Source organism: Salarias fasciatus, chromosome 14, assembly GCF_902148845.1.
Source record: "Salarias fasciatus chromosome 14, fSalaFa1.1, whole genome shotgun sequence".
NCBI classification, from domain to species: domain Eukaryota; kingdom Metazoa; phylum Chordata; class Actinopteri; order Blenniiformes; family Blenniidae; genus Salarias; species Salarias fasciatus.
In genome coordinates this window covers 30,644,982-30,659,126 of record NC_043758.1, presented here as the reverse complement: position 1 = coordinate 30,659,126, position 14,145 = coordinate 30,644,982, and the positions used below count along the sequence as shown (strand labels likewise).

The following is a 14,145-nucleotide window of genomic DNA, read 5'->3' as shown; positions in this document are numbered from 1 at the left end:
ATGCAGCAATATTGCCCGATGTGCTGTAGACGCAGGAGGGTGATACCAGCTGGATTTTACCCATGGTTTCTACTGATCAGGCACTGATAAACGTGTTTTTCGTGTCCCTGTGAAGATCGACTCCAAGATCAGCGAGCGCTACCAGCAGGTGATGCGGGAGTGGAAGGCCTGCGAGGTGATCGTCAAGCAGAGGGAGAAGGAGATGCAGTCGGCCATCTTCGCCAAGCTGTCGTCGGGCAGCAGCATCGACAGCCACGTCCTGCGGCTGGTGCACAGAGACTCCACGCTCAGCAACGAGGTGAGGCAGCGCCACTCTGCAAACCGCCCCGTGAATCCTGCCTCACACCTTCGAATCCACAGACTCCTCAAACGTTTTTCATTTTTCATTTAATTTCTCTGTTGCTGCAAAGTTTTGAGAAGATGTTTTAAATCTCAACTGAAGGAATAATTAGTAGTTACTGGATGTAACTCCAGTTCTACGAGTAAGTGCGTGCCCGCCTACGGGCTTCGCTAGTGGCACACCTCCAATCTCTGTCCAATCCACTGAGACTATACAAAGCTCGACGCACCAATCCCCCGCACGCGATGGCGCAGCGCCACGCCCCACACCGAGGGTACATAACCTCGGATGGCGCTAAGCAAACCCTTCTTCTGACGTAGCAAAAACAAGGGAAGCAGACAGCTGGGCCAGCAGGTAGGCGGGCACGCACTTACTCGTAGAACTGGAGTTACATCCAGTAACTACTAATTCTACTTCGTAAGTGCTTAGCCCGCCTACGGGCTTCGCTAGTGGTACTCACCAAGGCGAAGGCCGTAGGTCGATGAATGTACTCCCAGCTGGCCTGCTGACGGGATTGGTGCATAAGACGGAAGTAAACAAACCGTACGTCCAGAACGGCCGTAGAACTCCCGAAGGACGAGGCGGGCACCTAGCGATGTAGCGCGGCCCACGACGTACAAAGCATCGCCACAGCGACACACACACACGCCGGCCGGGAAACCACAGCGGCAGGCGGTGAAGGGGGGGACCCCTGGCCCGCGTCCCACGCACGGGGAGCGGCAGCGAACCCAAAAACAGCAAGCGGCAGAACTCCTGCCCCTGCAACACCGTAAACAACATCCGCAGACCGCGGCAGAGCCGAGCGGTAGGTGGGGAACCCCTGGTCCGCGAGCCCACCCGGGACGCGGCAGCCAGGCCAGAAGGACCGAAACGGTTAGACGACTGAACTCCTGTTCTCGCCGAAAACCGACATGGCCACAGAGTCAGTGCACATATCCAACAGATACGAACGCACGAAGGTGGACGCAGAGGCCCAGGAGGCAGCCTGGCAGATGTCACTCACCGTGACCCCTCTGCACAGGGCCGCAGAGGCAGCCACACGTCGTGTGGAATGAGCACGAATCACTGCTGGTGGCGAGAGATTCTGTGCCTCGTAGGCAGCTGCAATAGCGCCCCCCACCCAGTGGGCGAGACGCTGAGAGGTCAGCGGGGAACCACGCCCCCGGGCTCCAAACCTCACAAACAGCTGGTCCGTGGTGCGAAAGCCAGCTGTGCGCTGGACATAAAGACGCAGAGCCCTGACCGGGCACAGTGACCGCAGGCGTGGGTCGTCCCCAGACGAACCAGGCATGGAGTCAAACGTCCTGACCCGGATCACTCGCGACCGGAAGTCCGAAGTGATCACCTTGGGATGAAAGGCCGGGTTAGGCCAGAGGTGCACGAGTCCCCCATCCTGGCTGAACACCATGCAGGATGGGTGGACTGACAATGCGCAGAGATCCCCAACTCTCTTGGCGGATGCTAGCGCCAACAAGATGGCGGCCTTAAAGGAGAGAAAGCGGTCCTCCGCCTGCTCCAAAGGCTCGAAAGGAGGTCCCTTAAGGCCCTCCAACACCACATGGAGGTCCCATGGAGAGACCACATGCCTGGGGGGCGGTCGCAACCGACACGCCCCGCGCAGAAACCGCTTCACAAGCGGGTGGCTGCGTGCAGAAAAGCGGCCGAAACCGCCGTGGCCCGCTGTGATGGCCGATGCAAACACCGCCAGGGTGGATGCAGCGCGACCGCTGTCCAGCAGGGCCTGGAGGAACTCCAAAACTCCACCAACGGTGCAGGAGACCGGGTCCAAGCCCCTCTCCGAGCACCATGATGTGAAGAGCTTCCACCGAGACCTGTAGGCCTTGACAGTAGAGGGGGCCCTGGCACTCTGGATGGTGGACACCACCGCTGGGGGGAGGTCTAGTTCCACCAGCCTCACCCGCTCAGCCTCCAAGCCAGGAGCCTCCCGCCCAGGAAGGGGCGGGACCGAAGGGCGCCTCCTGCCTGCTGCAGTGCGTCGGGCCCGTCGGGAATCGGCCACGGGTCCCCGACTGCCAACTGAACCAGGTCCGGGAACCACCGCGCACTCGGGGTGTCCGGAGCCACCACGATCACGTGAAGATTGTGCAACCTCACCCTGCGCAACAGCGGGGTCAAGAGGTGGACTGGAGGGAACGCGTACAGGATGCCCGACGTCCAGCTCCTGTGTGCGAAGGCATCTACCCCTAGAGGGGGGGCGTCTGACAACCTGAGCGAGAACCAGAGTGGGCACTGTGCGTTCTCTGCACTGGCGAAAAGGTCTGCCACTGGGCATCCGAACCTGCGCCAGAGTCGGGCTGCGACCCACGGGGACAGGCCCCACTCGTCGTGGAGTGGGCCTCCCCGGGACATTCTGTCTGCACCGACGTTGAGGACTCCGGGCACGTGACGCGCCCTGACAGACGCGAGGTGCCGGTCCGCCCACCGGAGGATCTCCGCCGCTATGCGATGAAGAGGGGGAGACCGGGTCCCCCCCTGCCTGTTCAGGTACGCGACCACCGTAGTGTTGTCCGTCCTGATGAGCACATGGCTGTCCTTCAGCCTGGCTTGGAAATGGAGCAGGACCCTCTGCACCGCCGTCATTTCCAGCACATTGATGTGAGTGGGAGTCAAATCCCAAGCACCGCCCACCGCGTGGTGGTCTAGGGTGCCTCCCCATCCTGCGAGAGACGCATCGGTGAACACTTCGACGTGATGCGACACGCAGCCCAGGGGAACTCCTTGCATTAGGAGAGCAGGATCCATCCAATAAAGGAGATCCTGGCGTGCTTGGGGCGGGATCGGGAACCGTTTGCATCCGTCCCACTTTCCCATGCAGCGGAGGCGTGCAAACCACCGTTGCAGCCTGCGCATGTGTAGAAGGCCCAGCCGGACCACTGGGTGGGCCGCGGCCATTAAACCCAGGACGGTCCTGATCAAACGAACCCCGACCAGGGGTGTGGTCACTGCAGACCTCAGGGTCGAGAGAAGGGAGGTCCGTCTCTCCTCGGAGAGGCGGGCAGTCATAGAGAGCGAGTCCAGCTCCAACCCCAGATAAGCCATGCTCTGAGCTGGGGTGAGTGCGCTCTTGTGTCGGTTCACCGTGAACCCCAGGAGCTCGATGTGGTGCAGGACCTGGGTCGTGTGCAGCACAGCCTCCTGATGAGAGGACGCCAGTATGAGCCAGTCGTCGATGTAAGTGAGGATCCTCAGACCATGACGACGGAGGGGCTCCAACGCTGCTTCGACACACTTGGTAAAGGTGCGAGGGGCGAGAGAGTAGCCGAAGGGGAGCCGGTTGTATTGAAAATACCTGGTCCCCACGGCAAAGCGGAGGAAGGCTCTGTGCCTTCTGAGAATGGGGATGTGGAAGTAGGCGTCCGTCAGGTCGATCGAAGTCATCCAGTCCCCAGGTCGAATGCTCTCCAGGAGGTGTTTGACCGTCAGCATGCGGAACCTCCTGGTGGCTATGTGAGTGTTGAGGACCCTCAGGTCCAGAATGGGTCTTACACCCCCGCTTTTCTTGGGGACCAAGAAGTAGGGGGAATAAAAAACCCGAGTGCGCCTCTGTCGCGGTCAGCTCCGTGACTGCACCCCGGCGGAGGAGTGAGGCTACTTCTGCCTCGAGAGCGGCCGTCCCCGCAGGGCATGCGAGCCGCGTACGAAGGATGCCGTTGAAGAGAGGCGGACGACAGGCGAACTGCAGGGCATAACCGTTTCTCAGCGTCCTGGACAGCCAGGGAGAAAGCGGTCCCAACATAACACGCCACGTGTGAAACCGGAGCGTGAGTGGCTGTACCACGGCCAGCGGGGACGGCCCACCCGTCCTCCCGGCCTCGGGAGACGGGGGCCCCCGGCGAAAGGGCTGTGGAGCAGGCGTCCCCTGAATGAGAGCGGGCGGCCGCCAGGCGGCCGCGGACCGGCGCTTTGCTGGGGACAACCCGAGCAGAGGCAGCGCGATCCCGGAGTTTTCCGGGTCGCTGTCCTCGGTGCTGATGTCGGAGCCTTCCGGATCGCTGGCCGTGATGCTGAAGCCGGAGCCGGGACGCTCAATAGCGGGAGCCCGGGACGGCAGAGCTCCGCTGCTCCGAGGCTCCGCCGTGACAACACACGGGGAAGCCGAGGGAGCGCTGCCGGGAGCAACACCAATAAGGCCGGGATCGGGGCGCTTTACGGCGGACACCCGGGCCGGCGTGAGTCCGCCGCTCGGCGGAGAAACTCCGCTGGGAGCGGCATGAGTGGCGCCGGGGCTGGGGCGCTGCACGTCGGCAGCCCGGGGCGTAACGGCACCGCCGCTCTGACGCCTCGTCATGCTAACACGAGCGGAGGTCGGCGGACAGACGCTGCTGAGAGCGCTATGGGTGCGGCCGGGGCCGGGATACCCCACGGCGGGGATCCGGGCCGGGCCGGAGCCGACGTCGCTCTGACGCTTCGAAATGCTCACTCGAGCCGAAGCCGGTGGAGAGTGCAGCCTGAAGCGTTTGCGGGGCGCTGAAAGGACATCAGCAGCGCACCGCTTGCGTGACGCACACAGCGGGAAAGCTAGCGGCTCCAGCGCGCTGCTATGCCCCGCGTCCGCAGCCGCATTGCGGCCAGAGCGCGAAGAAAGCGCCGGTGAAGAGGCGGTTCCGTGCGCATTCCGCTCGCCATCCTCAGCCGCCTTATCGCGGAGCGGGAGGAGGGAGGGAGAAGGGCCCAGCCGGGTTTTGCACTTTTCGATCATGCTAACACGGGGGAGAGGAGGGACTGCTGCTCTTTGGAAGATGTAACGGGCCTGACGGCCTTTATTTGCATGTTTGCTGGCAGGTGCGGGTCGAGCGGACGGGGCGCTCCGTGTCTCGGGAGCGCGGGACCGTCTGGGCTGATCGGCGCCCCGGGAGGATCGGCGGAAAGACGGTCCGGTCTGTCCAGGTGCCGAGGTGCTCCAAGGAGCGGGACGCCGCTGGTCCGCGGAGCGGCGGCGCTGCGGCGGCGGCTCACGGCGGGGCTGGAGGTGCGGGGCGAGCTGCTGCGAGCCTCGTGCTGCTGCCTCCAGGCGCTCGATGATCACCTGTATATCGGGCCCAAAAAGAGAAGAGGTGGACAAGGGGAGTCCCAGGACGCCCCGCTGGTCCAGCTCAGATAAAGAAGACAGACCAAGCCACAGGTGCCTCATGGCGAGCTGTGCGTTGGCCATGACGCGGCCTCCACTGACGGCGATGGCTCTGCACATGCGCATCAGGACTTCGGCCGTATTTTGGACTTCCACGATGTCTTCGGGGGAAAACTGGGACTTCTCGTGGCAGATCTTGTCCACAGAGCCCAGGAGGAAGGTCATGTTATTGGCTAGGGCGAACGTCAGGTTGCCGCTAGCGTAGCCACGATCCAGGAAGCTCGCCATGCGCCTGTCCCTTTCAGACGGCAGCACGGGCTTTCCGCCGGGCCAGGCGGAGGATCGGGGAGGAGGCACAGCCGAACGGAGTCCTCAATGGCAGGCACTCCGGAGACCGGCGGCCAGCCCTCCACACAAGAATACTCTCGGTAGCCCTTCACCGTACCCTTGGCGGCAAGTGGCGTACCCCAGTCCCGCTGCACGTGAGCTTGAAACGACGGCACGGCGGGACATAGGACCGCAGTCCGGGACCGAGCCCGTGACTGGGTTGCCAGCCCGAGTGCAAAATCACGCTGCACCGGCTCCGGAGGCTGCGGCGGCAGCGCGAGGCCAGTGCGCTCGGCGGCTGAAGTGAAGAGCCCCGCGAGGTGCTCCACAGGCTCACGGGGGAGACGGGATGCGGTGGAGGCGGAGTCGAACCGAGTCGAACTCCGTGACACAGACACGCTGCTGCTGCTGCTGCTGACGCTGCCGCGGATCTCGGCCCAGTCGTAGGCGGCGGCGGCGGTCTCCTCGGCGTCGTCCTCACCGGCAGGAGCCGGGGAGGTTGTGCCCATGAAGGCTGCTCGCCGCTGGCTCTCTTCGAGCGGCAGCGCGAGGCAGGCCGGGCAGGAGGTCCGCTGGCGGTGATGCTGCCAGCCAAGGCAGAGGAAGCAGAGCTCGTGACAGTCCTGTACGATGAGCGGAATGCCGCAGGAGCGGCAGGAGAACGGCCCGACGCCCGATGGCGACTGGTCCCGGGCCGGCGAATCCATTTAAGTCGAATCTTGATCCGTAAAAGAGGCTTCTAAGTCTCATGGAGATGCTGAGAAAGAAGAAGGGTTTGCTTAGCGCCATCCGAGGTTATGTACCCTCGGTGTGGGGCGTGGCGCTGCGCCATCGCGTGCGGGGGATTGGTGCGTCGAGCTTTGTATAGTCTCAGTGGATTGGACAGAGATTGGAGGTGTGCCACTAGCGAAGCCCGTAGGCGGGCTAAGCACTTACGAAGTAGAAGTAGTTGAGTGAGGTTCTCTATGCCTTCAGCATTTAGTTCTTACAACATAAACACACCATCGATCCACACGTCAAACTGAGATGTGTTACGCCTTCGTAACACCAGCTGAGATTAAAACACGCCATCCGACACCGTTGGGTGACACATCGGATGTGACCAGTAAAAACATGAAACAAAGCAGGCCCAAAAGTTATGCTGAAAAAATGTTTCATGCCTGAACAGACGAAAGACAAAATTTCTGAAAGAGTAAATCAGTCGATCCGATGTTCAGGGGTCGGACAGTGATCATCTTAATGAAAGCTTCTCTTTAGAGACAACAGGTGCCGTTTTAACTTGATGGTGATTCAACAGATTTATCATGTTTCTCTGTTTGCCTGTTTCTTCAAGAGGTGAACTCTCACTGATGTTTGACACTCTTGCGAAACGTATTGAAGTTTCTGGGTTTTTTCACACCCTGAGGTCCAATATTGACCCTGCTGGTGGGCAGGTTTTGGCCCCCGAGCCACATGTTAAACACCCCGCTCTGCTCTCAGGTGTTCATGTCTGTGGACGAGCCGGACGCAGGCAGCCAGGAGACGCCCAGCGGAGAGGACGGCACCCCCACCATGACCACCCTGGTGCCACCTGCCGCCCCCCAGGAGGAGCGCCCCCTGGTGGAGTTCGACTCGCCCGACTCGGGTCTGCCCTCCTCCAGGAACTACTCGGTGACCTCGGCCCACTCCCAGATCCTGTCCAGCATCGACGACGGGCAGAGCACGGAGGAGGAGGGGGGGACCGGCGACGAGGGCCGGACCCCCGGGGGGGCCGGGGACGAGGCCCTGACGGAGGACAGGCTCTGCAGTCAGCTGGACAAACTGGTGACCAGCGGGGGCGCCACAGAGGGGACGTCGCCTTCACTGTCCTCATACACAGTACGTAGAAAGCGTCTTCAATAACCTACAGGACACCGTCAGGAGCAGAATATCATAAATATTTTATTGATTTGGGATTTCATAAGATCACAAAAGCAATAAAAACATCCCAGAATGCATTTCACCAGATGATGAAAAACACGTGTGCCTGCAGAATCATACACCAGCCGTTACATTACAATGACCTGCCTGAGTGACGAAAACAGAATACAGTGGAAATGTCCACGAATTTACTGCATGCTCTGGACTATAAGTCAGATGTTTGTCATAAACGTATAATTGTGCATATTGTTTTTCTGTTTATCTCTTCGGACACATTAAAAGTGCAAATTGTCACTTTTGCCCTCACTGATGATCTGGAAAGATGTCACACAAAAAAAAAACAAAAAAAAACGGGCAAAATGAATATTACATCTGATCCTAGTAATGAATGTTTTAATATTTCATTAGTTTAGATGTATTACACAACAGGCTGAAACATCTACATTTTTAAATTTTCATTTTGTTAGTCCGAATTTAACTGTGAATTTTCAAATATCATTGTATCCATGTTAATATACAAAAAGAGATATATGTATAAAGATTGGAATACAAAAGAAAGGAATCATCCAGGGACAATGTGAGCAGCGTTTCCTAATGTCTCCCAGTGTCCATGATCGTCTCCGAGTGTCCCAGACTGCCTCTGAGCCTCGTTGGTGTTGTCTGTGCAGATCGAGCTGTTGGACACGGTCGCTCTCAACCTTCACCGGATAGACAAAGACGTGCAGCGCTGCGACCGCAACTACTACTACTTCACCAGCAGCAACCTGGAGAAGCTCCGCAACATCATGTGCAGGTGCGGTGTCAAACATACGGCTCATGGGCTGAAACAAATGATTAGAAAATATTGATCAGCTCTGGGTTGTGTCTCTTTATGGTCTGCAGCTACGTGTGGGAGCATCTGGAGATCGGGTACGTGCAGGGCATGTGCGACCTGCTGGCTCCGCTCATGGTCATCCTGGATGATGGTGAGCAACGCATAAGTTGAGATATGTGATCACAAAACATTTTTGACACTGATATCAATCCGATCATAATGGCCCTCATTTATCAATCTTACGTAGAACTGTGTGCAGATCTGAGCGCTGATCTCACCGTATGGCAGGACACGTGTGAGATTTATGAAGCTTTCGTATCTGACTGATCTCAGTGTTCGAATAATCGGGTTTTCATAAATACAGTTACTGAAATCAATCGTCATTAACATGTCACACCTTTAATACTCATAGTTCAGAAGCCCCACCCAAATAGGTCAAACACAGAGAGGAGAAATCTTGGTAAAAGAGAAACTTTTCCAAGTTGCGGTTGAGGTAAATAAGGAAGAATATCTATGGAATAGAATTTGGAAGAATATAAACTAGACTTAAAGGAGAGTACAAAAACTCTGTCCACGGAGATGCTGTTCACTGCCGCTGTGATCTTCTGCCAGACAAACGGACACTTGCAGAGGCTTCAATCAATTATAGGTTTGTTAATTCAAACCTCATAGTATTGTCTTTACAAATATTGAGGCTGACTCATGTTACACGGGGCCCATCTTTATTGTTTCCCTTAATGATGTCTGAGAGCCAGACAGTAGCGGCACCGCGGCCAGGTCTCCTCCCTCACAGTGGTGATGGTCCCACCGTGTGCCATCCGCTCCTCCCTGGACCAAGATCAGCCATCATGGCAGAGATCTTGGACAGACAAAATGAAATCTGCCATTTATCGGCCACAGTAGTGACCACGCTTTAGGGTCTATAAGACACTAAACAATAAGACACTGAACAAAATTAATGACAGTTTCAAGAAGTCCTAATGAAATTTTTGACTAAACGTTGTTCATTGTCTGTATTTAATCTCCCTTTTGCCAATAGGCTATCTCTGGGCTACTGACATTACTGATTAAATAAATCATTTGCTAAACTTTAATGTAGACTAAAAGGAAAGTAAAGTCCATTTCAGAAGTGGTTCATCAGCTCCTGTCTCCTCCGTCCAGCCCCCAGTAGAGGCTCTGCTGGTTCCCTGGTCATCAGGTCCTCTCGTGGCATTCGCACATTAAAAGACACTCCATTGACCAATGCAATATTGTGTAAAACTGCACAGGCCAAACTAATGTCTGTATTCTGTAATGGAATTTGTTTTTTTTTTTACTTCACTTTTGAATCTGTACTGAATATGTGGCTGCTTGTGCTTTGTGTCATGGTTGAAGTTTGCTTTATAATTATTCTCACGCTCCACCAGGTTTTGCTGCCTCACTCCAAATCCACACTGACTCAAACTTGCATACATGATGTCAGACCTGTCGTGATATCTGATCGTACCGTACGCTCATGTCCATATTGATAATTGCCGATCCTAGCGTGGATATGGCCGTACGCTCAGTTTTCTGCCGTTCATTTGATAAATGAGGGCTAAAGCGTTTAAATAGCTTTAGCGTTAGCATCAGCCAGAGGTGTTCAGATCGAGACAGATGATACAGCATCTTCTTCTTATTATCGTCTAGATTATAGAGCATGTTCCTCCCACTGACTGATATAACTTAACTGACTGACAGCACCGTCGATGTGTCACAGCGTTTCGAGTGCACATTATTTCAGAGTGACAAATTACTTTTTACTTTCTTTACGTCTTAATTAACACCATTGCCATTTTCCTACAACTGATAATTGTATTCACAACTTGTGTGTGTTTGGGTGTGTGTGCGCGTGTGTCTCTCCCAGAGTGCCTGGCTTACAGCTGTTTCACTCAGCTGATGAAGAGGATGAGTCAGAACTTCCCTAATGGTGGCGCCATGGACACACACTTTGCCAACATGCGGTCATTAATCCAGGTGATGGATAACTCTGTGTGCGTGTGTGTGTGTGTGTGTGTGTGTGTGTGTGTGTGTGTGTGTGTGTGTGTGTGTGTGTGTGTGTGTGTGTGTGTGTGTGTGTGCACGCTAACTGTCTCCTCTGTGTAGATTCTGGACTCGGAGCTGTTCGAGCTGATGCAGCAGAATGGGGATTACACTCACTTCTACTTCTGCTACCGCTGGTTCCTGCTGGACTTTAAGAGAGGTGAACTCCACAGCCTGCATGACACAGCTCTGTCTCAGAGGAGGAAAGCTGGTCAACCTTGTCAAGTCTTATTTCTATCCACAGATCCATTTTGTATCTTAGTCACACAGACGCGCACACACACACAAACACGGAGTCAAACTGGGCCCGATCTAATGAAAGCACAAACTCGATCTGGTGGGAACACACCTGATCTGTTAACGGGACCTTAAAGTCTGGCTGATTCACAAATTGAAGTTCATTTCCTTCTCAAATCTTTCTGTTTTTAGCACTTTCCTTCAACTGGCCCCCCACTTTTATTTGAGATATTTTCATTGATGTGCTCCTTCTCATGTCTGAGGTCTTGCTTACACAACATTTTAAGTGAAATCGCATCGTTTTGGTGTTTTTGTTTCAAAAAGTCTTCTCTTTTCGCTTGAAATACCAAGATATATTGTTTCATGAGGGCTTTGGTGTGTGTGTGTGTGTGTGTGTGTGTGTGTGTGTGTGTGTAAAGAGCTCCTGTATGAGGACGTGTTCGCGGTGTGGGAGGTGATCTGGGTCGCTCCCAGGATTTCCTCCCAGCACTTCGTCCTCTTCCTGGCTCTGGCGCTGGTCACAGTTTACCGAGAGATCATTATGGACAACAACATGGATTTCACCGACATCATCAAGTTCTTCAACGGTAGCACACACACACACACACACACACACACACACACACACACACACACACACACACACACACATACACACACATACACACACCAAACAACATTCATGATGCAGCTGGTCTAAGGATGAGAATTTCAGAGTTTCAGAAAGTAAAAACAGAGTTTGTTGATCATCATGTGTTATTAAAACACAGACCTGCTGAACCATGAACATGAACCAGACTCAGTTCCTGATCTTCAGACATTTTAGAGAAAACTTGCAGCCTGCACCAGTGAGCTGTCTCTGCCGTGCAGAAGATGCTCTGAAGACCAGATATGATAAATCCCATGAATCCAGTGAGGGAAACCCTCCACACAGCTGGACACAAAAGCATTAGATTCTAGAGTCTTTTTTCTACTGTTTGTTGGACACGTGCTGTAGCAACAAATAATGCTATAAATCAGGTAATTTTAATTGGAATAAACGGATATATATTGATAAAAATGAATTTATTTATTTATATGAGTTACCGTGTATGATTGCAATACTGCCTGCATTTTCCAAGGATATGTGGAACTTTCAGGTCACTGCTCCTGACAGAATTACTATGTTTTCTTTGCATAATAAGATTAGATCCCATCTCTTTTATGACAATAGAAGTGGTAAGTTTCCCATTTGTATGCTACTGATGCTGACTGTGTGATTGATTTAGATATTCAGTATGAATTTTGTTTCTTTTAAGAATTACTGGAATTATTGGAATTTCTGTGTGAGCAAACCTCAGTTTGGGAACCTCAGAGGAGGAAAAACCTTTGTCGGACCTGTTAGCATACAAGGTGTATCTGCCTCTCTGATTGTGTGTTTGGACCTGCAGAGATGGCGGAGCGTCACGACGTCCAGCACATCCTGAAGATCGCTCGGGAGCTGGTGCACAAAGTCCAGTCTCTGATGGACAACAAGTGACTGCAGAGGAGGAGGAGACACGGTGTTCCCCACCTCTGCCCCACCAGCAGGAGGGCGTCCAGGGTCCAGGGTCCGGGGTCTGGGGTTCAGGCTCCAGCTCCAAAGTGCAACTCCAGGGTCTGGGGTTCAGGGTCCAGCTCCAGGGTCCGGCTTCAGGGTCTGGGGTCCAGAGTCTGGCTCAGTGGTTTGGGCCTGGGAGCCGGCTCTGGGGTCCAGGTTCCAGCCCCGGGGTCTGGTTTGGGGGTCCAGGGTCCGGCTCCAGGGTCCGGCCTGCATCTGTTTACATTTCCTTTGACATGGAATGCTGTCGTGTCTGTTCAGACATGTGGATGTCTGCATGCTCGTGAGTTTGATCACCACTGTGAGCGCATTCTCAAGTCTGGAGGCATGGAAACACACACACACACACACACACACACACACACACACACACACTGCAATGATGACACACACCACAGTGGATGATGTGGAGACCTGAGGTCCTCTCCTGCACTGCCAGCAGAGGCCACCAGAGGGCAGGCCACACACACGTGAGAGGAGCAGAAGACTTAGCCACGAAGAAGTTTTCATTAGTGACCAAATGGACTGTGCCAACGACCTTTTCATGAGTGTTTTCTACTACAAGCATGTGTGTTTTTACCCCTTTTCTTCTCCTTTTTTGTCCCTTTGTCGAGAATTCATTCGAACACAAATGTTGCCTTTATCAGTAACAGCCCAAGTACTGAGTTGCACTTTTTTGTGAGGGGCTCCATCACGGCGCCCGTGAAGGCCGCCGCCAGAGGCGCCGGGAGGGCCCAGACCGTGTGGGGTCAGCGGGGATCAATTGCAGCCAGCTTTTCTGAAGTTTCATCAGCAGAAAAACTGTAGAGCACAACCACAAAAAGCAAGAAGCACAGCGGCCTTTTTAGTCACTGGAAGATATACGGCATGACGGTGAGGGCCGCAGATACCTTCAACCTCATCAGTCTGCTGGAATTACACCGGTTTTCATTTGAAAAAAAAAAAAAAAAAAGTATTGTCATCCGAGAGTCCCAGCTTAAAGTAAATCAAAGTATTAAATATATATTAATGATATATCGTGATATGACTGACTTGTCATGGTCATCCACAGCAGCAGTACTTCACAAGAACTCAGATAGCTTTTTGCTCCAGGTCTCAAACGTAGCTCACGTTTGCATTGTGAATTCCAGGTTTATCATATTTCAGTTCAATTCAACTTTATTTATATTGCACCAAGTGCAACACAGTCATTTCTGTGCACTTTTACAGAGAAAAAGTGCCAAAGAGAAACCTGGCCTTGTTGTTTTCTTAGATTAAGGAACAATAGTCGAGAGTTTAAGGTTATGGAGAGTATTTTTGTACAGATTAACAGACTTTCTCTCCAGACAGTGGGAAACACTTCGAGTTGAGTTAGAAGCTACTTCTTCTCTAGTTTCCTCCTCTGAGTTGATGCTTTTATCTTGAAATAAAATCATGTGAGGACTGTGTGGCTGTGATATTTTGCACCACAGACACCCTAACAGTAGTATTTCAGTATCTCCAGCATTATGGTCAAGCTAAATCTTCCATAAGACAAAAGTTTCCACCTAAAGATTTTCTCTGTTTCCCCCCTGAATATTGTATTTTCCAGACTATAAATCAAATCTGTCAAAAATATCACAAGAGAAATCTGAGCCCCTGTTTACACGACATTTCAAGTGACAACTCATCGTTTTTCTGTTTCCATTAAAGGATTTACATGGCAATATGACAATGATGTACATTTCAGCTCCCAATGATAAAACCACTAAGTCTCAGGAAAATATGGACTATGGGAGTCATGACTCTGGAGGCAGACGTTATTTCCAGCTTCTTCTATT

The 14,145-nt window shown here is 53.5% G+C and overlaps 1 protein-coding gene across 2 annotated transcripts in view; it reads left to right on the top strand.

The window, feature by feature from the left end:
* Positions 1-13,355, top strand: part of sgsm2 (small G protein signaling modulator 2) — a 73,033-nt gene extending 59,678 nt beyond the window's left edge. For both annotated transcript variants that reach the window (XM_030109343.1, XM_030109342.1), the window contains 8 exons: positions 116-298; positions 7,236-7,613; positions 8,324-8,448; positions 8,538-8,620; positions 10,355-10,464; positions 10,594-10,690; positions 11,187-11,354; positions 12,198-13,355. In XM_030109343.1, coding sequence (XP_029965203.1) covers positions 116-298; positions 7,236-7,613; positions 8,324-8,448; positions 8,538-8,620; positions 10,355-10,464; positions 10,594-10,690; positions 11,187-11,354; positions 12,198-12,286 — 1,233 coding nt within the window. In that variant the 3' untranslated portion in view covers positions 12,287-13,355. The remainder of the gene's footprint in view (positions 1-115; positions 299-7,235; positions 7,614-8,323; positions 8,449-8,537; positions 8,621-10,354; positions 10,465-10,593; positions 10,691-11,186; positions 11,355-12,197) is intronic.
* The last annotated feature ends 790 nt before the right edge of the window (positions 13,356-14,145 follow it).